Raw genomic sequence first — 26664 nt, 5'->3', positions numbered from 1 at the left:
AGAGAGGAGAGGCCGGCCTGGGGGAGGAGTCAGGCCGCAGGCTCCGCTCCGTTTCCTCCGGTCACATCTCAGTGTCCAGGCTCCAGCGGCCGCTCCACGTCCCGGGTGTCCGCCGCCCTCTCCTTCCCGCCGGCGATCATGGCGCTCAGGGCCCGCGCTCTGTACGACTTCCGAGCCGAGAACCCGGGCGAGGTGTCGCTGCGGGAGGCGGAGGTGCTGAGCCTGTGCAGTGAGCAGGACATCGAGGGCTGGCTGGAGGGGGTGAACAGCCGCGGGGAGCGGGGACTCTTTCCTGCCTCTTATGTGGAGATCGTCCGGGCAGAAGCAGCCGGTCCTCCTCCTCCTCCGCCGCCTCTACCTCCATCCGACTCCCGCTACGCTAACCTGCCTCCCGGCGGCTACGAGCCGGCCCCAGCGCCCCCCAGCTACCCGAGCTTCTCGTACCCCGGGGTGTCCGCCCGGCCCGCCGCCCTCCCGTACCAGCACAGCCAGCCGAGCGACGACGACTGGGACGACGAATGGGACGACAGCAGCTCCACGGCGGCGGATGAGGCCCCGGCCCCCGGTTACTATGGAGGCGGTTTCCATGACTATGACAGCAGCAGGTACCGGATGTCAACTCCTGGCTCCTACTCCACAACCGCCTCCACCGCCACCGCCTCATCCCAGGCCAAGGGCTCCGCCACCGTCAGCCGGAACCTCAACCGCTTCTCGGCCTTCGTGAAGAGCGGCGGTGAGGCTTTCGTGCTGGGGGAAGTAGTGGGCTTTGTGCGGGATGGGGACAAGCTGTGTGTGGTACATGGTCCGCATGGACCGGAGTGGCAGGAGAACCCGTACCCCTTTGGCTGCACCATAGACGAGCCCACCAAACAGACCAAGTTCAAGGGCATGAAGAGCTACATCTCCTACCGCCTCCTGCCCAGCCACACCGGCCAGGCCGTCCACCGCCGCTACAAGCACTTTGACTGGCTCTACGCCCGATTGTTGGAGAAATTCCCGGTCATCTCAGTGCCCCGCATCCCCGAAAAACAAGCAACCGGCCGTTTCGAAGAGGATTTCATCTCTAAACGGCGGAAAGGCCTGGTGTGGTGGATGGACCATATGTGCAGCCACCCGGTTCTATCCCGCTGCGACGCTTTCCAGCACTTCCTCACCTGCTCGGATGAGAAAGCGTGGAAACAAGGCAAAAGGAAGTGCGAGAAGGATGAGATGGTCGGGGCCAACTTCTTCTTGACCCTCACCACCATGCCTGGGGCCCCCATCCTGGAGCCACAAGAAGTGGATGCCAAGCTGGACGCTTTCAAGTCATTTGCCAAAAGGATGGATGAAGGAGTCCTCTTACTCAACCAGACCGCCGGGGAGTTTGCCCGCAAGCAAGCCTCGGGCTTCAAGAAGGAATACCAGAAGGTGGGGATGGCCTTCAAGGGATTGGGTCAGGCCTTCGAGATCGACCAGCAGGCTTTTTCTGGTGGCCTGAATCGGGCTATGTCTTTCACGGCGGATGCCTATGATGCCATTGGGGAAATGTTTGCTGAGCAGCCTCGCCAGGACCTGGACCCCATCATGGACTTGCTAGCTGTGTATCAGGGTCACCTGGCCAACTTCCCGGACATCATCCACGTCCAGAAAGGTAATATCACATTGCATGTCTCTTCCAGGTATTCAGTGTATTTCGGGAGGCCATTGTGCCACTATAGGTGTGTGACTTTTTGTTTTCCACAGCAGAGGCCTTATACAAGGTTTTTGGTGACTTGTATAGCATTTGATGGTTGCGTACCAACGTCACGTGACATAGATGTCGAGGTTTTCTTGGATGCTTTGAGGCAGTTTAGTGCGGAAGCCAGCATTGACCTGTAAGAGCCGCCCCTGATATCAGTCACTTCGGAATCTGTGGAGCCTTTAGATAAGTAGTCTGAAACTGTGGCCCTCCAGATGTTGCAAAACTTCAACTCCCAGATCCGGGCATGCAGGGAGTTGAAGTTTTGCAACATCTGGAGGGCCACAGTTTCAGACCACTGCTGTAGACACTCCAAGAAGTTGAAGGACTCAAATCATGTGCAAGCTCTACTGGATTGAGTGATCCAGGTGATATTGTAATTGGGACTAGGAAGCCTTATTGGTGGGACCCCGACTGGCTGTGGGACCCCCGACTGGCTGTCAGACCCAGACTCCTAGCACTTCTAATCTATATAATGTTACTTTGTGGTTTACATTATACATTCTGGTTGCACCATGATTTGTTTTGGATGGGGGTCCTACCAGTGGGATGTGTGGTCCCTCCAGTCCAGGTGTTATTGGACTTGGTGCCCCTTCTGTAGGTTCTTTAATTTGACTTAATTAGAACGGACTATTGGAGATTTATTTAAACCTGTGTCAGAGGAAAACTGGTGCAGTTGCCCATAACAACCAATCAGATGGCTTCTCTCATTTTTTCAGAGGCCCCTTTAAAGGTTCAAGGGGATTATGTGGAAAAACTTATCCCCTATCCAAAGCATAGGGGATAAGTTTTAGATCACGTGGGTGGAGGGCAGTCCGACTGCTGGGACCCCCGCGATCTTCTCTACGGGGCCCCGGCTTTCCTCGGGAGCAGCGCGTCACGACCCCCGAACAAAGTGGCGGCTGACATGCCCCTCTATATGTCTCTATGGGAGAGCCATTCGGGTATCTTTGGGTCTCAAATAGAGGTATATTGGGGGCATGTCGGCCATCTTTGTGCGGGGGTCGTGATGCGCCGCTCCTGAGGAAAGCCGGGGCCCCGTAGAGAAGATCGCGGGGGTCCCAGCAGTCAAAACCACTAACAACCCCCCCCCCCCCTCTCAACCATCTATTTAATCTTATCTCCTATGCTTTGGATAGGGGATACATTTTTCCCCATGATAAATATCCTATAAAGAAGTCATTTGGTTGCTATGAGTAACTGATCAACTTTTTGATAATTCTCATAAGATTCCAGCATCCCGTGAGTCGTACTTTCACAACAGCTGGAGAGCCAGAGGTCAGACATTACTGCCTTAGACCGTTCTACTTGCTGTGTTGGTAAATCTTCTGTTTGCCATTTTCTATTTATCTTATGCTTTGCGAAGTTGGGTGAAAAGCAAGTTCCTATATGATGTATCTGCTGCCTCATTATTTGCTGTTCTAGACTCCAGGAAAGTTGGGTGATGGCCCCTGTGGTTGCTGTTATGGCGGCCCTGCCCTAAATGGAGTATTCAGGGACCTTTGATTTGTAGACACTTGTAGTGGATCCTGGATGGGGCCATCACGGTTCTTCCTTGTGTTGACCCTTCCTGTCATTCTCAGCACTGGCAGCTTCATGTGCACGTCTCAAGGTGACTGGGCTCTGTCTTGTGTATGACCAGTATAGGCTGGTTTCTCAACTGGCACTTGGGTGGTGGCACTGGTAATCTCTTTATGAGTTTGTAGCTGGTAAAATAAAGGCGACATTCCAAATTACACCCTGTTATAGATGTATGTACCAACTGTACAAAGTAACCTACTATGAGTCCAGGCGGTCTGACCCCACCGATTATAAAGTATTGGCATATCCTAGTAATACACCATCACTGGATAAGAAGTATGGAATACCCCTTTAAGGTTAGGGATCCAAGATGACACTTGGTAAAAGGTGAGTAAGAGCAAAATCCTGGCATCACCGCAACGAACGAGCAACCTTGGTGTATGGGGGGAAAAGTTTACTCTATAATAGTGGTCTTCAATCTGTGGACCCCAGCTGTGGCAGAACAACAACTTCCAGCCAAGACAGCAGGGAGTTGTAGTTTTGTAACATCTGGAGGTCCAGTTTGGAGACCACTGATTTACTATGACAAGAATGTCGACCATGGCAACACACTGACTTCAGGCATACATTACGGTCAAGCGAGTAAAGCAGTGCGTCACCCTAACCGGCAAAGGACACGCCACCAATCCTATACCACAATGTGCCCCCATTCAGCAGGACTCCATCTCAATGTGCCGAAGGTAGTCTGAGGGTGCGTTCACACGCTAGTAGCTAGCAGCGAGTTTCCTGCTGCGGGAAACCCCTGCGAGTTAAGCTACCATTGATTTAAATTGGTTCGCGGACAGTCCGCAAATCTGACACTATTGCGGACTGTCTGTGGACCCATTCAAATAAATGGTAGTGTAACTTGCAGCAGGTTTCCCGCAGCATGAAACCCGATGCTAGTTATAGCATGTGAACGCACCCTAAAAGTGTTTGGCTCATTGATATGAATGGATCTATTTGGGGCATAGGTAGGGGTCCTATCACCTGGTATGCGGACCACAAAATTAGCTTTGTGTAAAGTTACCGCAAATTGTTGGAAATGGCTACAAGTTTATCCGGAATTTTCAAACGCTGTTTGGCACAACTTGACATACCAACCGTGTTGGTCAATAAGAAGGCGTAGCAGTCACTAGTTGCCGCTCCTCACCCTCTGCTCCATCACACAGGTAGCAGAGGAAAGTTCCTTCTCATACTGGTCTTCCATGAATATGTGGCCACGCTAAGTGACGCCATTTTTGTAACATACGGTTTGGCACCTTAGTGCATTAGGTCTTAAGCCGCACGTTCCTTGTTCATGTTTGTGTGGTGATTTTTTATTTTTTTTTCCTGAAGAAATGCAAAGTACGACGACGTGTTACGTGTGGAGCGCTTGCTGCTTCAATGGGAAACAGATGTAGGTTTCTGCTTCTTTAACAAAAAAAAATCTCCAGTGCCCTCCGCATCCCCCTCTTAAGTCTGTAAGATTCTTGTGTAGCGGAGCTGAAGTGTCTTGTGCGGCTCCACGTCTTATCAGGCTGGTGAGACCTGATGGCTGCAGTGAGGTGTCAGGACCGATGCTCGGGATGGAACCTTTTAACTTCACGATGACTTTGCCAGATGTTCATTCATTTGCATAGAACGTCTTAAAGGAGCCTTTCACTAATATAAAAAGAGACATTTTTTTGTAATGTATGGCACTTGGCTTTTAAAGTACACTGTCAGTGTTTCCCAACTGGAATACCTCCAGCTGTTGAAAAACTACAACTCCCAGCATGCCCACAGCTGTCAAGGCATGCAGGGAGTTGTAGTTTTGCAACAGCTGGAGGCAACCCGGGTTAAAAATATTTCTCTATATGAGTGTGGATATGTGGTCATAGCTGTTCATTCAGCCAACAGATATCTCTCCTGATCTCCAGACGTGCATGCACTCTCGGTTTGGGAGTGTGCACATGTGTTCTGAATGGGGGGGGGGGGGGGGGGGTGCAGTAGATAAGACACTGCTTGTAATCTCCACTCTCCCTAATCACACAGTAGAGGTGTATGAGCAACGTAAAGGGGTGCGCCGCTCCTAGACATGTTCCTGGGGGTTCCGTGTTTGTGACGTCACACCATGCCCCCTCCATACATGTCTATGGGAGGGGGCGTGACTGCTAGCAGCCGGACCCCCCCCCCCCCCTCGCGATCAGACATGTTATCCCCTATCCCACCCTGACCATTTCTGCTGACTTTGTGTAGTGCGCCGCAGTACAGGTTTGACCCACTTTGTCTTGTTCCTGTTTACTCTTAGTCTGATGATTTTGGGGACTAGATCCAGATCCAGGTTACACTGCTCCCTACCCATAAGTGAAAGGGGCATTTTTTTGTTGTTTTTGTTTTATAAATGTAAAAAGAAAAAAAAATGAAAAAATTGTACGATTTAAGTATTATATTGATCTATGAGATTTGCACTCTATTGCTACACCCGGTTCGAGGCAGTCTGTATCAATTGCCAACGCTTGGCCTGCACGGAGGTCTAGTGCAGGCCTTGGGCTGGCCTGAGAACCAACCTGAACCACTGGACCACCAAATACTGTATGTGCATCATAACTACTTAAAGGAAAACTGTCACCAAGTTCACCCACCCTAATCCCAATACACTGGGTTATAGTGTGGGTGAACAGGAATCCAATGATGGGGTCACTTACTTTTCTCCCTCCGATTGCTGCTGAGTTATGCCCCAGTAAAGTTCCGCTGTTTGTCCCCAGCATTGCGCTTCAAGGCAGGGCTCCCGCCAGCTGTCTGCCTCTGACGCGTCCTAAGCTTGCCCCCTTACTTAGCATAATCATTGCCTTCAACTCCACATCCTAGTGACGTGGAGTCTCATGCCCCGTGAGCGCAGTGCTCTGTCTGCAGAGCGCATGCGCCTAAAGCTTTCACCCTTTCATTGAAGCCTCGCTCCTCCCAACTTCCAGTTGTAGCAAGGGACCGGCACATGCACAGTAACAATGGTCAGAGCTCTCTTGTTACTACTGCGCATGTGCCGGGGACAAACACCGGAACTTTAACGGAGCATAACTTGGTGGCAATTGGAGGGAGAAAAGTGACCCCCACTCATTGGATTCCTGTTCACCCACACTATAACCCAGTGTATTGGGTTTAGTGTGGGTGAACTTGGTGACACGCTGCGCGTCGAGAGACGCTGTGTGTGCAGTACGCACGCAGGCTTCCCTTCCCCCTGTGGCGCCGTGAGTCACAGGCGCACCGGCTGGCAGGGGAAATTAAAAAAATAGATATTCAAAATTCACGTCAAAATCCTGTGGCACCCCGGGCAGTGCTGCAGTGCTGGGGCGCCCCGGTTGGGAATCACTGCCCTATAGGGGTACTCCGGTGGAAAACAATTTGTTTTAAATCAACTGGTGCCAGAACATTACAGATATGTAAATTGCTTCTATTTAAAAATCTTAATCCTTCCAGTATTTATCAGCTGCTGTATACTACAGAGGAAGTTCTTTTCTTTTTGAATTTCTTTTGTGTCTGACCACAATTCTCTCTGCTGACACCTCTGTCCAAGTCAGGAACTGTCCAGAGCAGGAGAGGTTTGCTGTGGGTATTTGCTCCTACTCTGGGCAGTTCCTGACATGGACAGAGGTGTCAGCAGAGAGCATCGTGGTCAGACTGAAAATTCAAAAAGAAAAGAACTTCCTCTGTAGTATACAGCAGCTGATAAGTACTGGAAGGATTAAGATTTTTACAAATCTGTTTAACTTTCTGGCACCAGGTGATTTAAAAATGTTTCTCCACCATAGTACACCTTTAAAGCTGTTACTTTTGGTTTCCATATAAAAATCATAGAAACACATGCTGGATGTGCAGCAGTTCATTTCCCTCTCTTACAGCCGTTGTATGTGTTCTCTTTTTAAAGGGGTACTCCGGTGGAATTATTATTTTTTTTTAAATCAACTGGTGCCAGAAAGTTAAACAGATTTGTAAATTACTTCTATTATAAAATCTTTACCCTTCCAGTACTTTTTAGCTGCTGTATACTACAGATGAAATCCTTTTCTTTTTGAATTTCGTTCTTGTCTTGTCCACAGTGCTCTCTGCTGACACCTGAGGACCAGAGCAGGAGAAAATCCCCATTGCAAACCTATGCTGCTCTGGACAGTTCCTGACACGGACAAAGGTGTCAGCAGAGAGCACTGTGGACAAGACAAGAAAGAAATTCAAAAAGAAAAGAATTTCCTCTGTAGCATACAGCTGCTAAAAAGTACTGAAAGGGTAAAGGTTTTTTAACAGAAGTCATTTACAAATCTGTTTAACTTTCTGGCACCAGTTGATTTAAAAAGAAAATAAATTAAAAAAAAATTCCAGCGGAGTACCCCTTTAACTTTTTGAACCCGTTTGTTCTGTGTCCTATTGATGCCATTGCGTATTGTACCCTGTCTGGTGTCACCGCACCACCGCATTGGTCTTTAACCCCTTAAGGACGCAGCCCTTTTTCACCTTAAGGACTGAGCCCTTTTTCGCAATTCTGACCACCGTCACTTAACGAATTAATAACGCGAAAACGCTTTTACCGAATATTCTGATTCTGAGATAGTTTTTTTTCGTGACATATTCTACTTTATTTTGGTGGTAAATTTTCGGCGTTACTTGCATCCTTTTTTGGTGAAAAATCCCAAAATGTCATGAAAATTTAGCATTTTTCTAACTTTGAAGCTCTCTACTTGTAAGGAAAATAGACATTCCAAATAAATTTTATTTTTTTTCACAAATACAATATGTCCACTTTATGTTGGCATCATAAAATGGACAAATTTTTGCTTTTTGAAAAAATTAGAGGGCTTCAAAGTAGAGCAGCAATTTTCTAAAATTTCATGAAAATTGCTAAATCTGAAGGGACAGATGTTACAGAACTACAACTCCCAGCATGCCTGGGCAGTCGAGGCATGCTGAGAGTTGTAGTTTGGCAACATCTGGAGGGCTACTGTTTGGGCACCACTGTAACAGTGGTCTCCAAACTGTTACCCTCCAGATGCTGCAAAACTACAACTCCCAGCATGCCCAGACAGCCTTTGGCTGTCTGGGCATGCTGGGAGTTGCAGTTTGGCCTTCCTAGTGGTTGCCACAGTAAAGATCGTTTTACTTTCACTTTCACCTTTGGCCTAGGCGCCATATTCATGTGCACACTTGCCACCTTGGGTGGTTAAAAAACCAGGAAATTACCCACAAAGGCACAGAGTAGTTCCCTTACCAGGGCTCTGGTACAATCCCACCAGTAATACAACAATGGAGCAGGCTGTGTGGGAGGATAGCCTTCTAGCAGACATATCAGCACAGAAGGACAGACAGCCTACAGTCACCTTGGCGTACTGTGAGGTCCCCAGACTGGCTGTAAGGACTGCTCAGAATTGGTTGTGAAAAGTAAAGGTTATTTGTTCACCCGGTCTGCGTTATTCAGAGGCGCGACCCCCTCCTTACAACTTCAATAAGCAGAGAGGCATCTGGATATTGGCAGGCCGCGGAGCTCACAGCGTTCAGTGAAATTCCTCCGATGACTTCACACCGCGCTGCTGTTATCCATGCAAATATCCTTCATGTCCTAATGTGACCAGGGGATTACATCCAGGCTTCGTAGCTGCTTTCTCCTGTATTTGGGCCATGGAATAGCCGAGCAACAATATTATTACAGCCCAAAGGGATTATGGGTATGGCAGCATTTAATGCCATTCTTCACATTGGTTGCCAGTATTTGGCAGACATAGCCCTACAATTGTTATTTGTGGTACCTCTGTGGACTGGACACTGCTGGGGGTTCTCGTGTCTACTATAGAAAACAGTACTGATAATGGAGATGGACTAGACCTATCCTGCCTTGTGTTAAAGAGGTATTTCCACTTCATAAAGTGTTATCGTACAACTAGGATATGCTATAACTTAGTTATCAGCAGAGGGCCAAGCTCTAGGACCCTCACTGATCTGGCGAATGATGGAGCTGAAGCACTCATTTAGTGCTGAATCACTTAGTCTTGTAAAAAAAACAAACAGTGTAGGGGACAAAGCACTAGGGCTGGGTTCACTTGACGTTTTCAGCCATATGGGACCAGTGTGACCAGTGCGCATACAGCTGGGGGGAGCAAAAACCGGGAGCTCCAGTTTCCATGCCGTATGCCGCCCGTAGGTAATTCATTTCTTTGAGCCAACTGTAGTGAAACGCTGACTCCGGTCGGCTCATTTTTGCCCCATGTGTGGTTTTCCCACCGGACATGGTCGACCATGGTTTTAGGTGCGGTGGGAAAACGCATACGGGGCAAAAATGAGCCGCCCGAAGTCAACGTTTCACTACAGTTGGCTCATAGAAATGAATTACATACGGGCGGCATACGGCAGGGATACTGGAGCTCCCGGTTTTAGCTCCCCCCAGCTGTATGCGGTCCTGTATGGCTGAAAACATGATGTGAACCCAGCCTAACTGAGGCACATCTACTATGAATGTAAGGGTCTATTCACAAGGCAGAATTTCCACTTGCGGAATTCCGCCTCAAATTAAAGCCCATAGACTTCTATGGGATTCCGCACTCCAATTTCCGATTGCGGAAATAAATTCTGCGCACGGACTTCGGGATATATTCTTTAGACTGTATTTAAACCTGCTCCAGCATTGTCTGACATTTCAGCGTACTTTCAGCCGATGCGACTTGTCGCCGAAATGTCATTTTTGATTTTTGCCTCCCCCCTCCATTTGTATCTTTTGTCAACAATGTGAGTCTATTTTCTGTACATGTTATTTTAATAAAACTAATGATTTTTGTGCACAGTCTTTGTAGTGTACACTGGTATTGGATTTGTAGGTTTCTATAATTATATGTTTAAACGCTTACTCTGCGGGTTATCGGAGGAGTGCTGTGATGGTTTGTGGTGTGTATTACCATCTCGGTGTGTGACTGTGGCCTCAGTATGAAGAATGCTTTTACATCTTCCGGATGCTATACTTCACCACGTTCTGGACTGTAAGATGTACTACATCTGCTGTATTGGCAGTGCCCAACCTGTTTGCTTATGAGGCAGGGGTGCCGAGGGCTCTTTGAATAACCAAGACAAGACCAGAAGTCTCCCGGCTCTGCCTGCAAAAGGGGAGAGAAATATCAGCATTTCAACACATCATTGAGTGTTCTTTTCACCCTGCAGGGACATCTGTGTGCAGTACAGGTGGGGTAGGGCTCTGATCATGCATTAGATGGCAGGATGGATGGAGGATGTTTGATAAAATTCCAGAAATCCTCCCATTAAAATTATATCCATAGGATAGGAGATAACTAGGTGATCAACCTGGATCCAATCAATGGGACCCCCGCCGATCTTTGGAACAAAGAAGAACCGCTTTCCCCAAACTTTGCTGAGCTCTGCCCCTTAGGCAGTGAATGTAAGGCTGGCTGTGTATGCTCCTTTAATTGCGGGGGACATATCTACTCAATTCGGGTGATCAGCAGAAGTCCCATTGGATGGACCACCACTGGTCACTTAGGGGGAGATTCATCAAAACCAGTGTAGAGGAAGAGTGGTGCATTTGCCCATAGCAACCAATCAGATTGCTTCTTTCATTTTTAACAAGGCCTTGTTAAAAATGAAAGAAGCAATCTGGTTGCTATGGGCAACTGCACCACTCTTCCTCTACACTGGTTTTGATGAATCTCCCCCTTAGTTCACACGCCTGTTGTGCTCTGGTGAAGGGAGTTCCGTCCGTCAATCTGTCAGAAGGACAGAAGTTGAGCAGAGAAATAAATACTTCATGTCCAGTCTTTTTTTGTCCAATCCGCTCCCCTAAAATAGCGGACAGCTGACGGACTCCATTGAAGAGAATAGGATCCATTGGGACTTTGTATTGTCAGTTGTGCTCTGATTTGTTTTTAAGGCCCATTCGGCTTAAAAAAGAAATAAATAAAGCCCAAAAGACCCAGAATGGGACAGAGCACAATGGTAGTGTGAGCCTAGCCTTAGTTATCAACAATCTTATGGATAAGTTTAAATCAGTGTGTCACAACCAGTGTGCCTCCAGCATGTTGGGAGTTGTAGTTTTTGCTACAGCTGGAGGCACACCGGTTGGGAAACACTGCTTTACATTGTGGGAAAACCCCTTTAAATGCTTAAAGGAGATCTCAAAGATTGGAAAACGTATACCCCTATCCTAAGGATAGGCGATAAGTTTCAGATCGCAGGGGGGGTCTGTGCGCTGGGACCCCCGCGATCTCCCGTACAGGGACCCAGCTGTTGACCACCTCACGAAGAGACATGCCCCCTTAATACAACTCTATGGGAGAGTCGGAGAGCTGCCTTCAGCAATCTCCGGCTCTTCCATAATGCTGTATTGAGGGAGCCGCTTCGTGCAGTGGTTGACACGCACTATCTGGCTGGAGAGCCAGGGTCCGTACGGGAGATCGCAGGGGGTCCCAGCGCTCAGACACCCCGTGATCTGAAACTTATCCCATATCCTTAGGATAGGGGATAAGTTTTCCAATCCTGGACTACTCCTTTTTAATGTCATGAAAAAAAAAAACACAGATTTCTAAATGTAGCCAGGTGAAGCATACAGCAGTATGCTTCACTCCCGAATTTATCGCTTATTGTGGGAGAATGCACTTCATTATAGTCCTATGGAGCCTGTCATACGCAAAGTGACAGATTGAGTGCTGAGCCATGGAGTAGTGAAGCGTGCTGTCGCGCACTGACCCTGACCAATCAAAACTTTTTGACTGCATGACAAGACAGAATTATTTTTTTTTTTTTTAAATGACAGAAACATGTTAAGCAGTTCAGCTGCACTGTACATGGTAGTGGTTTGTAGACCTAAATCAGTGTGACATATGCAATACATATATACGGGACATTTGTTTGGCCCTTGTGATGCCTTTGATTGTGCGAGTGCTTCGGGCGGAGGATTGTATCCTGTCATTATGGGCTTTGGGGGACATAACGGGAATCGATGATTACAGACGTCTTCTGTGTGTAGGTATCCTAGTGAAAGATGTTCTATATTGTACGTCCGTGTGTGATCTGTGCTCTTACATGTGCAATATTTTAATGGAAGATTTTTATGTATGTAAATAATCCAGAGTAAAGATAATCCCCTCCAGTTGTTGCAAAACTACAACTCCCCGCATGCCCGGACAGCCAACGGCTGTCCGGGCATGCTGGGAGTTGTAGTTTTGCAATATCTAAAGGGCCACAGTTTAGAGACCACTAATTTATGAATGTGGTGTTCTAACCTCTGGACCACCACCAGTGATCCTGAATATGAAGGGGTTGCTGCGTTGCTTTAACAATGTCCCCCTTTAAGTTTTCTTTCCCCCTGCACAGCAGCACCATGTCTGCTCTCTCTATACGGAACTACTTTAAGTGAATGGGGCCGGCTGCCGTGTCCTGCAATGCTGGACGCCACTGTGCGTTCATTATACTCCAGAGCTGCATTCACTGTTCTACAGGTTCAAGAGTTGAAGTCTCCCAGGATTATTCCCTGCTGGCTCAGTGTTTGCATAGATGTTGACTGGAAGTTTTAACTTGTCACCAGGTAAAACACATTGGGGAAAATGTATCCTTGCAAGCAAGTCTCTTTAGCATAGTCATGGGTGCTTTGACTTTTGCAGTGGTCGGACCACACTTAAAAACTTAGCGCTTGTTCAAAATGCCGTTGGGCTGTGGTAAAGGAAGCTCCGTTGGTCGGTCCATTTGGTAGGACCGGAGTTGAGCGGAGAAAAAAAATACTACGCATCCTATGTTTTTCTCTTCCGCTCAACCTCTGTAAAATACTGGAAACCCGACGGACCCCATTCAAGTCAGTGGGACCCAGGAGTGTCAGTTGTGCTAGTTTAGGGTCGTACGGACCGTGATTGGGTCGGTGCACAATGGCAGTGTAAACATAGCTTTCTATTTAAGCTGTTTATGAAGAACGTGTGCCTTTTTGATAGTTGTGGGAGAAGTACACATGCTGTATGCACCAGCAAATGCCGGGATAAAAAACTTCCAAGTTTATTTGGAAAGAAAAAACATACAGTGGTGTCGCTATCCTTGTGCCGTTACCAAGGGCAACACAATAACAGTTTTCACTTTGTAAATTGCCCACGTACCTGGACGTGTTGGGCACAGAGCTCAACACCTTTTTGCACATAAACAGGAGTAGTTGCGTGGCAGCCAGGACCCGGTTCTGTAGATGCACAGAGTGTGCAGAGAAGACTTGGTTCTATTGGAAGGGTCGAACGGAGAGGTAAAAACGGGTTTTCGTAAGGGCACACACCGCTACGGTAAGTTAAAATAGTGGACATGAATAGTAAAATAATAAAAGTGGCTTTATTGACATATAGACAACTTACCGTTGCGGTGTGTGCGCCCTTAGGAAAACCCGTTTTTGTCTCTCTGTTCGAGCCCTCCAACGGAACCAAGTCTTCTCAGGATAAATAAATTTATTTACACGGACAATAATTTCCCCCTGTTTTCCTACTGCAGGAGTTTATATTAGGCTACGTTCACATTAGCATTGTGAACCTCCATTACAACTGCAGATAACGGGATGGAACGGAGGTTCTGGCAACGGATACCAATTGAACCCTACAGGTTCTATTCACTTTCAGAGGGGTCCATCAGAGATGCCTGTTTTTATTTTTTATGATTTTAGCAAAAAAAAAAACTGACGTGCAGGATTTTCAACACTAACCCGTGACGGAATGGGTGAAGAAAGCTCTGAATGCTCATGTAAACATAGACTTAGTAAATATATGGCATCCCAGTCACTCAGCACTTTAATGTTACGCCACAAATTCCAGTTACTTTCTAAAGCCAGGTTGTTGCATTGTCTAAGAAGACACTGGAGGTAGCGGCGTCCTGAGCTGCCCCAGCCAAGGAAAACTCTACAGAGAAGGCATGAAGTCATAGCCTCTCCCATGATCTGACCTCAGCAATGAAACACTAGACGCCGATCCCTTGTGTGGAGGAAATATGTTACTTGTTCTGTCTGCTTGGACTTCTTCCCTGCTAGGAGAGCAGTATTAGCATTGCTTTGCCTGACAATAAGCCTCCCTTACACTATATGGGGGAGAGTACAGACCTGCGAGGCTGTGGTCATGTCATGATTCCACCCAGAAATCCTCATCTAATCCACTAATGTTCTGCAGCCAGTGCATGTGAATGACGATAACCTGTATCGTAACACGCACAAACAAAACAAAAAACACTACACTAATTTTTGTCACAGGTTGTGCTCAAAAAAGCCATGGGTGTGTGCCACATCAAATCACACGTCCGCCGCAAAAATGTGAGGGTCAGACTATGGGTTCTAACCTCTACCACCACCAGTGATCCTGAATATGAAGGGGTTGCTGCGTTGCTTTAACAATGTCCCCCTTTAAGGTTTCTTTCGCCTGCGCAGCAGCGCCGTGTCTGCTCTCTCTATACAGAACCACTTTAAGCGAATGGGCCGCCTGCAGTATTCTGCAAAGCTGGACGCCACTGTGCATTCATTATACTCCAGAGCTGCATTCACTGTTCTACAGGTTCAAGAGTTGAAGTCTCCCAGGATTATTCCCTGCTGACTCAAGTGTTTGAATAGATGTTGACTGGGAGTTTTAACTTGACACCAGGTAAAACACATTGGGGCAAATGTATCCTTGTATTTGCACAGCTTTTATTTGTGTACATTTGCCGCAAATTCTGTGCGCTAACTGTGATTTGTGCCAAATGTTTCCACTTAGGCTATTTATGCAAGACTCCTTAGGATGAAGTCCATAGGTGCTTTGACTTTTTCAGTGGTCGGACCACACTTAAAAACTTAGCGCTCATTCAAACTGCCGTTGGACTGTGGTGAAGGAAGCTTCGTCGGTCAATCAGTTTGGTAGGATCAGAGCAGTGGAGAAAAAAAAATACTACGCATCCTATTTTTTCTCTTACATTCAACCTCTGTAAAATACTGGAAACCCGACGGACCCCTTACTTGGTCTGTCTGCTTGGACTGCTTCCTTGCTAGGAGAGCGGTAGGGCTGGGCAGTATGACCAAATGTGTTTATCACAGTATTTTTGTAACTTTTGGCGGTTCCACGGTATATAACGGTATTTCCTCCTGCGCTGCCCCCATCGGGGTAAATACTCACATGTCACCCACAAGCGATGCCCTCTTCGTGCTGTTTGTGGCCGCCGGCGCTGACACTCTATACTGTGCGGTATCCCTATACTTTATCCCTATGCCCGGGCTGCAAAAGGTAAACAAAATAAACTAACGCATGTTCCTACGTCGGCCTTACGCTGGGGACAGGAACGTCGGACAGCTGTCAGCCTGGTGATGGGTTGGTGATGGGTTGGTGATGGGTTGAGTGCAGCCGGCTTCTTACATGACAGTGGGCTCAGCCTATCACCGGCCGAGGAGGAACATTGCTGCGGCCCATGAAAGGCTGATGGCTGCCTGACGTTCCCGTCCACAGAAAGCAGATGAGGCCGGTACCGGACTAACGGGAAGTAAGAAAGTTTATTTTGTTTATTTTTTTCAGCCCGGCATAGGGATACCGCACAGTATAAAGCAGTGGTGCGGACCTCCAGATGTTGCAAAACTACAACTCCCAGCATGAATGCTGAGGGGTGTAGTTTTGCAATATCTTGAGGTCCGCAGGTTGAAGACCGCTGGTATAGAGTGTCAGCGCTGGCGCCCGCAACAAACAGGATGAGGAGGGCAGCGCTTGCAGCGGACATGTGAGTATTTACCCCGATGGGGACAGCGCTGGGCTGATTAATTGTGGGGGGGGGGGGGGGGCAGAACAGCGCTCGCGGGCAACTGATGATTAGTTCCTTGATGTGGGGACAGTGCAGCGGGGACCTTTACACGCACAGAGATCGATTGTCTGTATTAAGTCTGAATTGGTCTGTGTGTGTCTGTAATTGGCCAATTGTGTAACAAACAGGAGCAGCGCGGTAATATCCTTGTCCAGATGGATCTAGATTGTTTTGGTTCTAGGCTTCTTGTGACTGTGTCTTATTACACCAGAGCATTCGGCATTCAGTGCAGAGGAGATCACGGAGGATAAATGCCATACCAGAATTGGCTGCTTGTTCTAGAATGTTCCCCAGAGACGGTGCTCATGTACTGTTCCTCTGTTAAAGAGGAAAGTCACGAGTTATGGCAGAAGCATTATTTTGCTCAAAGATTTTTACCACCGGTTTTCTGATTTTTAACATCAGTTTTCTAAGTGTTGATAGGTTCCTCCCATAATGTATTAGGCTATGTTCACATCACACTAATGCATCAATTTCACCTGTACACCAGTGTTTTCACCCCTGGTGATATCGGATCAGCTCTTCAACCAAGCTTTTGGCAACGGCACAGGTACAAGCAAACGCGCTCTGGAAAACCGATAACTCGCAGGCAGAAGCAATCTATGGCAGAGTCTTTCTGCTCAGTGTGATCCTCCTGAAAGTGCCATACTTGTCACCTAGTGCTAAAAGCCCATATTGAGCTATATTGAGGCAAGTGTATATGGCTAGGGGTTACTTTACTCTACATCTATCCCTAATCCTAAAGTGTTACCCCACAGCCCTAATATACACTGCCACCCGAAGTGTGTTTAGCACTAGGAAGCAAGAGCAGCACTTTTATGACCAGCACGATGAGCAGAATGACTCTACCATCGATTGTTTCTGCCTGGGAGTGATGTCTGTTTTGCTGAACAGAGTAAGCATGGGTGTGTGTGCTTGCTCATGCACTCTTGCATAAAACCTGGTTGAATAGCTGATCCGACGTCACCGGAGATGAGATGGGTCCCCTAGTCTGCGTTTTTTTTTTTTTTTCCACAGCACTTGGACACAATACAGTTTTTTCACCCACAAGGTTCACTTTTTTTAAAAATAAATACCAATATAAAGAATAGAAAAATGTGTGTATATCTGTATATATCTTAGTCATGCACAAAAATTTTAATTTTTGGGCTGAAATCGAAAATTTGGGATGTACTTGGCTGAAAACCGAAACAGGCCCAAAATTGCAGCTGTGACATAAGTTGTGCCAAAGAGAAGTGTTCTACAGTCTGTGGCTCTGCAGCTGGTGCAGAACTATAACTCCAAGCATGTCCTGATGATCTTCGGCTTTTAGGGCATGCTGGGACTTATAGTTCTGCACCAGCTACAGAGCCACATATTGCTTTGGAAACCAAAAATGTCAAAGTTTTTCCAGCTCTCTAGTCTGCCTTATATAAATATATATTAGGACAATGATCAGCACAGAAAGTTGTACATATATATAGATAAAATTTAAGAATGTTCTAGGGTAGAGGTTCCCTTGAATGAGAGAAACCAAACATCAAAGAATCCATGGTGAATAGTTGTCCTTCAGTGTGAGTAATTCCGCTTAGTTCTTGGAAAGCTGGGTGGCAGCCAATATAGCAGTCATCCCCTCACCCGCAGGACCTGCCCGACAGGCTTTCCAGGTTTGCAGCAGGGTGGACAATGGCCGTGCACACTCTGTATTAGGTAGCCTTGTCACTCTGAAGTCTGGGGAAGCTGGATGACAACCATTTTGAGAGATATAATGGTGACTGTCACCCAACTTTCTTTAGTAGTCTGATGGCAGAACACATTTGGAAACCTATTATTTTAGAGCAGTGGCCCACTGGATGTTGCAAAACTACAACTCCCAGCATGCCCGGACAGCCAACGGCTGTCCGGGCATGCTGGGAGTTGTAGTTTTGCAACATCTGGAGGGCCATAGTTTGGAGACCACTAGAAGGACGCTTCCCTGGTGAATGTCTCCTCCATTTATAAGATTGGAAGTCATGTTTACAGGGTGTCACCTGACGACTTAGTGCTAATCCCCCCCCCCAGCACTTTCCTCCTGTCCCACTGCTTTTGGGTGATGTCCTCGCGGTGACATTTGTCTTTTGTGCTGCTGACAGGCGCTCCTCCCTTTATTCTAGTGGGCTGAAACTAGAAATATCCAGCGTGACAAAACCAATGTGTCAACTGCAGCGTCCCGGCCCTGGGACACTGTATCCTGGAAATGAATAACAGCCTGCTAAACCAGCAACCCCTTCTGTAAAGGGGGTCACATCCATGTTGAACATCCCTTCTGTCTTGCTGCAGGATAATTCCTCGGCCACACCGGTTTGAGGGACATGACCTAAAGTTCAAGGTGCTGACTGAACCTTCAAATTCCAAACATCTTAGGCTACTTTAGATACTGTAGGATATGCTGGTTAAAAAAAAGTTCAAGTACTGTAATGGGGGTCGCAACCTACAACTGGACTCAAAGGAGATCTGTAGTGCAATATAACTTATCCTCTATCCAAAGATAGGAGATAAGTTATAGATCGCGGGGGGACCGAGCACTGGGGCCCCCTGCGATCTCCTGTACGGGGTGGCAGCAGTGTGCAGGAAGTGCAGTGTCGTCCCCAGCAGAAAGCAGCGGCAGACACTCCCCCGCATCTACATAGGATACATGGAGGGAGCGTGTAGGACGCCACATCATGCGGGGACGGAACACCGCCTTTCCAGAAGATTGCCGAAGCCCCGTACAGGAGATTGTAGGGGGCCCCAGCGCTCGGACCCCCCGTGATCTATAACTTTCCCCTATCCTTTGCATGAGGGATAAGTTATATTGCATTACAGATGTCCTTTAAAGCAAACCTGTCTTGTAATGGTCCCAATAACCATACTTGCCGTTTGCAGGGGCCCCATTTGCCCTGACCAGCTTACTGTTCGGTGTGTGTGTTTGTGCAAGTGTGACACTTGCCAGGAGTAGCGAGGGAACTTCCTTCCCCTTGATAGCCCACAAGCAGGCAGAGCGTTTGGGAGCATATGGTGCATCACGTTTATGTATGGATTATTTTGAGATCAGATGCCAGACAGGATCAAACTTGCCCGCTCCAGCTTCTTTCTAGTGGACTGTCAGTGCATTCTCACTGCAGCCGATGTTGTGGCAGGCCTGTGACGTGCCGTCGGTGCACACTGTGCTGTGAAGTCTGCCATTACTTCCTGTATTCCGACCAAAACAAGCTCTTTCTAAGGATGGCATGAGACCAGCAACCAGGGGTCAACTGCATTTTTGCAAGTAATTAGACCCCTGGCGGACAGAATTACAACTTTTTTTTCAATTTTTATCTATATAATGTATATATCCATCCACATGGATTTCTTAAAAACAATATATTGCATAAATGCTTATTAGCAGATTGCCTATACAAAATAGCAAGGTGATTGCAAATGACAGGGGCCAGATAAAGCATCTGCTGCTATTGTCTTGGTTGCAGATCGCACGTGACCTCTTCAGAACTCTTTTGCAGTCCTCGCCTACACAATACCTTTAAGTACCTCTCTGATCCAAGGGTGATCCAGCAGAGAAGTGTAAGTATGGCACCCCGTCCAATATGTGACCTCCACAGCTAATCAGTGGCCTCAATGGCCATGTGCTGTACTTTTAGCATCATTGCCCAGTGGTTAAGGACATCATGCCAGTACTAATGCACATGGTCACTGATTGGCTGCAGGGGCACATGCCGGCCGTAAAGAAAGACCAGAGCTTCTGCGCTGGATCACTATGGGATTGGAGAATTGAGTTAGTTTTTTTTTTTTTATTACATCTCGGGCTCCTTTTTTATACTTATTCAAAATGTGCATAACCTTTTTAATGTCTGCTCCACAGCACTTTGAGACCCTATTAACCTCCGGTGGAAAACACTTTTTTTTTTTTTTTTTTTGTTTCCAAATCAACTGGTGCCAGAAAGTTATACAGATTTGTAAATTACTTATATTAAAAAATCTTAATCCTTCCAGTACTTATCAGCTGCTGTATGCTACAGAGGAAGTTGTTTAGTTATTTTCTGTCTGACCACAGTGCTCTCTGCTAACACCTCTGTCCATGTCAGGAACTGTCCAGAGTAGGAGCAAATCCCCATAGCAAACCTATCCTGCTCCGGACAGTTCCTGACATGGACAGAGGTGTCAGCAGAGAGCACTGTGGTCAGACAGACAGAAAAGAACTACATAACTTCCTCTGGAGCATACAGCAGCTAAGTAGTGGAAGGATTAAGATTTGTTAATAGAAGTAATTTACAAACTTTCTGGCACCAGTTGATTTGAAAAAAATAGTTTTCCACTGGAGTTACCCCTTAAGTATGTTTTTTGTCATTGGAAGTTTTCAGACACAATGGATCCAATATCTAATCCCTAAATCTTTGGGATCCATCCAAACTCAGTTTTGTGGTGATTGTAAAACAATTTCTTTTCATGGTTTCTTGGCTGTGGTGGCAGGTCTGCTTGTGTGTTACTTATCGTCTAGGTCCAGGCTACTTGTATTTCTCCCTCTTCCAGTCTCATTGTCCCTGAGCAGAATCTAGTGCCCTTCTTGTAAGAAACGTGATCATCTCGGGGGCTTGTCTACCCAGAAGAATGATGTGTGGCTGAAGCACTGGCCTGTAATGTAATATCTTACAGAAGTCTTATAGCAGCGGGCAGGCTTTGGCATACAAAGGACCAGGCACACTAAAATCCAGCACATCCAGTTCTTCTTGTCTGACTGTCCACTGATGTGTCTGGACACCTTCATAGAGAAGATCGGAGCATAGTGAGGGGACAGGCACAGCAGGGGTCTTGGCTGGAGGTGTGATCACTATGTATATAGATGTAATTGTATGGTTCTTACTAGGAGTGTCATTCATTGTTCCACCACCCAGGATGGTTAGATGTGTGAAAGGTTCCCTAATTAACCCTTGTGACCTACGTGAGTAGTGTGGCTGTATCTGTTAGATCTAGTTTAACCGGTCAGTAGAGCGGGCCTTTGTTATATCGTTAGTCTTAGTAAATTTGGAGGAGGATGTGACTTTTTGTGCAAAGCTTTATAATTTTATAATATTTCTAATAGACTAATATAGGTGCTAAATCAAGGGGACGCTAACATAGAGTATCCTCGCTCCTCCTTTTATGGGACTCTTCATTTTTAATAGTTTTTATTAGTTTCAATGTGGTGGTCACACATGACATTGGTTGGTCTTCTAGCTTCTGACCATTACAGATGGAGACATCAGAGACCTTGGAAATTCCGGAATGTACCCCAAGGATCTGGGAAATAGTGATTGGGTCAGAGCATATCCAGAACTAAAGGTCCGGTTGGGCATTCCTAGTAAGCAGTAGTTGGTACTCAACAAAAGTGATTCATGGCGAGACAGCCAGTGACCTGGCAATAGGGTCATGGGTGCCCAATGGTCATAGGTGGTATGTAGGTGCAGGGTAACCTGTCTGGTCCAGTATCACAGAAGGATGACTGTATCACAGATTGCTGAACAATTTACTGATCTCAGATCACTCAGGACATCAGAGCTTAGTTCTTTAACTTTTAGCAGCTGAAATTTTTGCACAGTTCAGTCCTCAACACTTTCCATATATTTTTGGATCATTTTTGCTTACCTCGGCTAAACCTAAAACGTTTAAACACGCTTATGACTGATGCTTTTCAGCTATTGTTTCTCTGGCAAGCTGTTTTATTTTTAAATTTTTAATGGGGTTACAGAAATGAACAATGATTTATAATTCTTATCTCATTTTAGGCTGGGTTCACATTTAGTATTTTCGTCAGTATTGTTACCGAAGCCAGATTGGAACAGATATAGAGAAAACTATAATGAAAAGAATTATGAAAAAAATACTTTCTACGTTATTGAGGTCTATTAGGTTTCTAAAGTTACACATTAGATTAAAGGGATTTTCAGCCCCCAGCAAAAATGATACAGCTGGCTCAAGGTGACACAAATTAAAAAAATGTAAGTATACTTACCTGCCAATCTGATCCTCCCTGTCCATGCCACACACTTCCTGTGATCCATCAAACCCACAGGAACTGCATGCTCAGCCAGTCACTGGCCCAAGCGGGTCACTGCTGCAGGTAGTTTCTCTGGGGGGTTGACTCTTCACAGGAACCAGAAAGTTGCAGTAGAATAGCAGCTGTGGGAGTTGGGGCAAGTGAGTATGACCTTTTTTTCAAAGTTTTTAAGTCACTTTAAGCCAGTTGTAACATTTTTGCTTATTTGTGCTGCTGCATATGTGCAAAGTAAGGTGACGACTAACATGGTCCCAAAGACTTCACCCAGATTTCCTAAATTACTATTTATATCTGCCGGGTTATAAAGAAATCTGGGATTATATACCTCCATAACTTGTGCCATAAAGAAGACTGGGAAAGTGTCTGCAAGCTCTGTAATGATGGCAATGTCACCTAGCTTTCTTGTATAAACTCTCAAGAACTCTGGGATGTTTTACTTGTTTTATGGTATGTGAAATTGTCTTGGACTGTTTTGTAAATTACATTTTATTTTTACTGATTAATTTTCCATCTAATTAACTTTGTCATATGGACCATAATCCTTCTCTCTGTTCTTTCATAGGGGCACTAACCAAAGTCCGTGAAAGCAAGAAGCACATTGAAGAGGGCAAGATGGAGCTACAAAAAGCTACCGAGATCCAAGAACGCTGTAACATTATATCCTATGCCACTTTGGCAGAAATTCAACATTTTCACAAAATCCGTGTGCGGGACTTCAAGTCACAAATGCAACATTTCTTGCAGCAACAGATAACTTTCTTCCAAAAAGTGACGCTAAAGTTGGAGGAGGCGCTACAAAAATATGACGCAGCCTAGTCATCCCGTACAAGGACCTTGAACATTGTTCTCCTCGTTTTGGGGAGGTTATAAACTTTTGGGGTTTTAGTCACCCCTCCTAAAAAAGAAACAACCTGTTGCCAATAATTGGCGGTGGTACACGACTGGTCGTACATTTACATTTATTTTTTAGTATACTGTGATTTAAAAAAAACAACAACAATTGAACTCGTAATCCGCATAGATCCAGCATTGCGCATTTATATTTAAATTCTATTATCTATGCTTACACTACCATTGTACCTTTTTGTTCTGGAGTATCGAGTATGCCGTTTGCCTTACCATTGAACAATATCACTGAGCATACTCTGAGTGGACTACGTAACCTATAAGATGTCATCAGTTGCCTTTTTTTTTTTTTCTTAAACATTCTGGATTTAACAAAATCCTCTGTTTACAGAACTTTTACTTGAGCAATTATTCAATCCTTGTGCCTTCCCAACTTTTTTTTTGTTTTTTTTTATTAGTAATAAATTCATATTTTATCACAGGACAGGAATGCATCTGATGTAACATTAAGATTGTGTTATGGTCCTCCTTCTCTTTCCTATAGAAAATTCCTGCACGTACTGTACTTTTTACTCATTTAGGCTTATTTATCTTGATTGGACAAGATGCAATCATTTCCTAGGTGTTATTGATGCAGTATTTTTGGGCTTTCCAGAATATTGACACTGATTGTATTTGTGTGCACATAAAGTGCTGCACCTTGGAGTGGTGACATGGTTATCTTAGTGCTGCTGCTGAGCTGGTTTTCCAGTAGTACACATACATGGACTTTCTTTTCCTTTCTTCTCAGGCCAGTCAAGTACATACTCCTCTCAGCTATGCCATGACATTGTGCTAGAGAAAGTGCACTGGATTGAAGAGCCTGGCACGGTGTTGGGCTAATGATATACAGTAATAGATGGCAAGAGGAGGGAGAAGCGGTTACTGATGCACTGGTTTTGCTAGGTGCTAAGTGAGCAAAAAGGAAAGAAATAGCAGCAACAGCATAATCACAGCAAGGAAAGGGTTACACTAAGCACTGATCTGCTACTTACATCTAAGGGGGAGATTACACAGCATCACTGTGGACATACAGCAGTAGATAAACTGGCATTTAAAGCTGGGACAACAGCCTCATAGCGTTATGGGTTGTCATAAATGAGAAGTAAACCTTGATTTACCTTTTAAGGAACTGTGTGGTCAACAGGCAGACTGGCTCAGCTTTCAAATGCATAGCCCAGGCAATCTCAGGCTCTCTCTCTTTCTCTTGCACATAGTACATGCTAAACCCCACCCACTTCCTGTAATTTGTTCTGACCTAGCTGTTACTAAAGACAGAATTCCACTGACAACAGGCAGTGGATAACAGATTGCAAAAAAAGGGAGATCTAGTGGCAAAGACTTTAGAGCTGTTTTTCTGTGGTAAAGAAGTCATTTTGGGTAAAGGAAGTGATTTTTAAATATTCTTGTAATTACATTAACTATTAATGGAGTGAAGTTGTTTGGTGCTGCAGGGATACACTTAGTGTTAGGTTTCCCTATATATTACACCTGATCACTGTAATTCCTGGGACCATTCTAGGAGGTGTAGGGGTCGTCCAAAGAATAAAACCCCATATTTGTACATTTATTCCAGTGGGCACAATGTAATGTTATTGTCCTTAACTGCCTGCAAGGGGATGATTGCTGCTGGGTTCCCTTGCAGATTTTAGCTGATCTTTAGGGGGTTCTCTACAGGAGGGGGGCAACTTGTGATCAACTCCTTCTTACAGAGCCTTTAGATGAAGTGATGTAAAAAGCAGACAACCCCACAAGTGTGGACATCTATTGAATGTCCTTATATCCATTTAATTATGATAATGGTGGGGAAAAAAAGGAGGTCCAGTGCAGCCATGTACAGGTAAAACCACTTGTAATTTGTTTGTTGCATAAAATGCATGCGATGCACGGCACAACAGACTAAGGGTACAAATAGATCCTGAAACAGAATAAGGAAATTACAAATGTTTTTACCTGCACAAGACAGCGCTGGACCTCCTTTCTTCATTTGCCTATTATGGGTGAAGTCCTGCACCTATCCATTGTCGCAGTGTTGACCAGGTGAGCTGGAAGAGCTCTTTCTACTTCCATATAATTTTAATGTATTGCTCTAATCTCAGAGATTAAATCTACATTAAATTTTGGGGAAACTTTACAGATCATTTTGCTTTTATGGATTTTTTTACCAATGTCTCTTTCTACATTTATAATCATTGAAGCTTTCAAAGTTTTACTGCTTGTCCTTGGAACTACAAGAGTTTACAGTCAGACGTGACCCAACACCTGGGACACGTCATGGATCCCATAATGCACCAAAACAAAACAAAAATCAGAAGTTAGCTATAGGTGCAAATGCAGAAGTACACATACATGAAGATCAGTAGAAACAAAGTATCCAGGGGTTTTTTGTTTTGCCATTTTGTAGACTTGAACGTAAATGGTTATGTTCTTAACTATGCACCAGTGAATATAGGGGCTAGAATGAAATAATAGTCACGATGTAGACAGGTCAGATGACCTAAAGTGCACAATGAAAGTTTCACCCCCTTTTGTGGTTTGCATTCATTTACATTGAATTGTGAATAGTCATCTGTATGTTCGGTCCAACCCAGTACTGTCACTTTGTCACAAAACTGTTTACAATAGACATCACCACTTTCTTTCAAAAAACAGCGCCCCACCTGTACATATGTTGTGTCTGATATTGTAGCTTCATTATAATAATTCTTTATTTATGTAACACACTCAGATTGGTTCCTGTCCTCACTGGGACTTACAATCTAAATTCCCAGTATGGTTTGGGTGTGGGAGGAAACTCACGCAAACACCAGGAGGACATACAAACTCATTGCATGTGTTGTCCTTGGTGGGATTTGAACCTAAGACCCCAGCACTGTAAGGCAGCAGTGCTCCCCATTGAAATAAATAGGGTCGAGCTGCAAAACAAGACAATACCTGCAGATATGTATGGTGCTGGTATGGGAAAAGCAGACATAAAATATATTTTTTTTATTTATATATTTTTTAAATCCCAGACAACACATTTTGGTGGGAGAGACGCACTCGTTCGAGATGGCTCGTTCACATTGCTGTTGTGCTCCAGTATATGGAGCTCAGTCTGTCGGAAGGACAGAAAGTAAGCAACAAAAAAAATACTGCATGTCCTATTTTGTTTCTCTCCCCCGACGGACTCCCTATTCAATTCAATAGGCTCCATCAGGACTTGGCGGTGTCAGTGGTGATGCAACACATTTTGGGTCTGTTTGGCACAAAAAAATAAATAAAAGAAACAAATGGACCAAGGACATGAAGGAGCACAGCGGCAGTGTGAACCTAGCCTAACTGGTTGCTAGCATTACTTGATGCTAAAAGTTAGCAATGCAAGTGGGAGTTTATAGGTGTGGCCAGGGGTTCGCTATGCCCCATGGCCGCCACACCTATCCCCTGTACACCAGCACTGGGACCGCTGTGTGATTGACACAAAGGTCCCAGTGCATGCGCCCCTTATCTTTCATATGTGAGCACCGACCGACATTTCTTTACAGAGGGCGAGCGCTCACTTCAACTGTCTGTAGCTTCTGTGCGCCTTCTCCTCTTCTCCCCGTGCGGGAGATGCACTGGGCTCTTCTGCATTCATTATAGGCAGAGAGCGCTCACTATCTGCCTCTAGTATTACCCGGGCGCATGGAGGTGTTAGACAGAGCGCTCACTCTGTAAAGAAATG

At 45.7% G+C, this 26664-nt stretch overlaps 1 protein-coding gene across 1 annotated transcript; it reads left to right on the top strand.

The window, feature by feature from the left end:
- On the top strand, positions 1–26664 carry SNX18 (sorting nexin 18). The gene is made up of 2 exons (XM_056541745.1): positions 1–1630; positions 22639–26664. The coding sequence occupies exons 1-2, from the start codon at positions 139–141 to the stop codon at positions 22890–22892; spliced, it is 1746 nt and encodes a 581-aa protein (XP_056397720.1). The 5' UTR covers positions 1–138; the 3' UTR covers positions 22893–26664.

The sequence above is a fragment of the Hyla sarda genome, chromosome 1, assembly GCF_029499605.1.
Source record: "Hyla sarda isolate aHylSar1 chromosome 1, aHylSar1.hap1, whole genome shotgun sequence".
In the NCBI taxonomy this organism is placed as follows: Eukaryota; Metazoa; Chordata; class Amphibia; order Anura; family Hylidae; genus Hyla; species Hyla sarda.
This window is presented reverse-complemented; position numbering and strand designations above follow the sequence as displayed.

Bases quoted from the DNA above. Each gene is read 5' to 3' on its own strand.
- SNX18 (XM_056541745.1), top strand. From the start codon at position 139: ATGGCGCTCAGGGCCCGCGCTCTGTACGACTTCCGAGCCGAGAACCCG. The intron at 1,631-22,638 runs GTAATATCACAT...GTTCTTTCATAG, and splicing joins CATCATCCACGTCCAGAAAG to GGGCACTAACCAAAGTCCGT.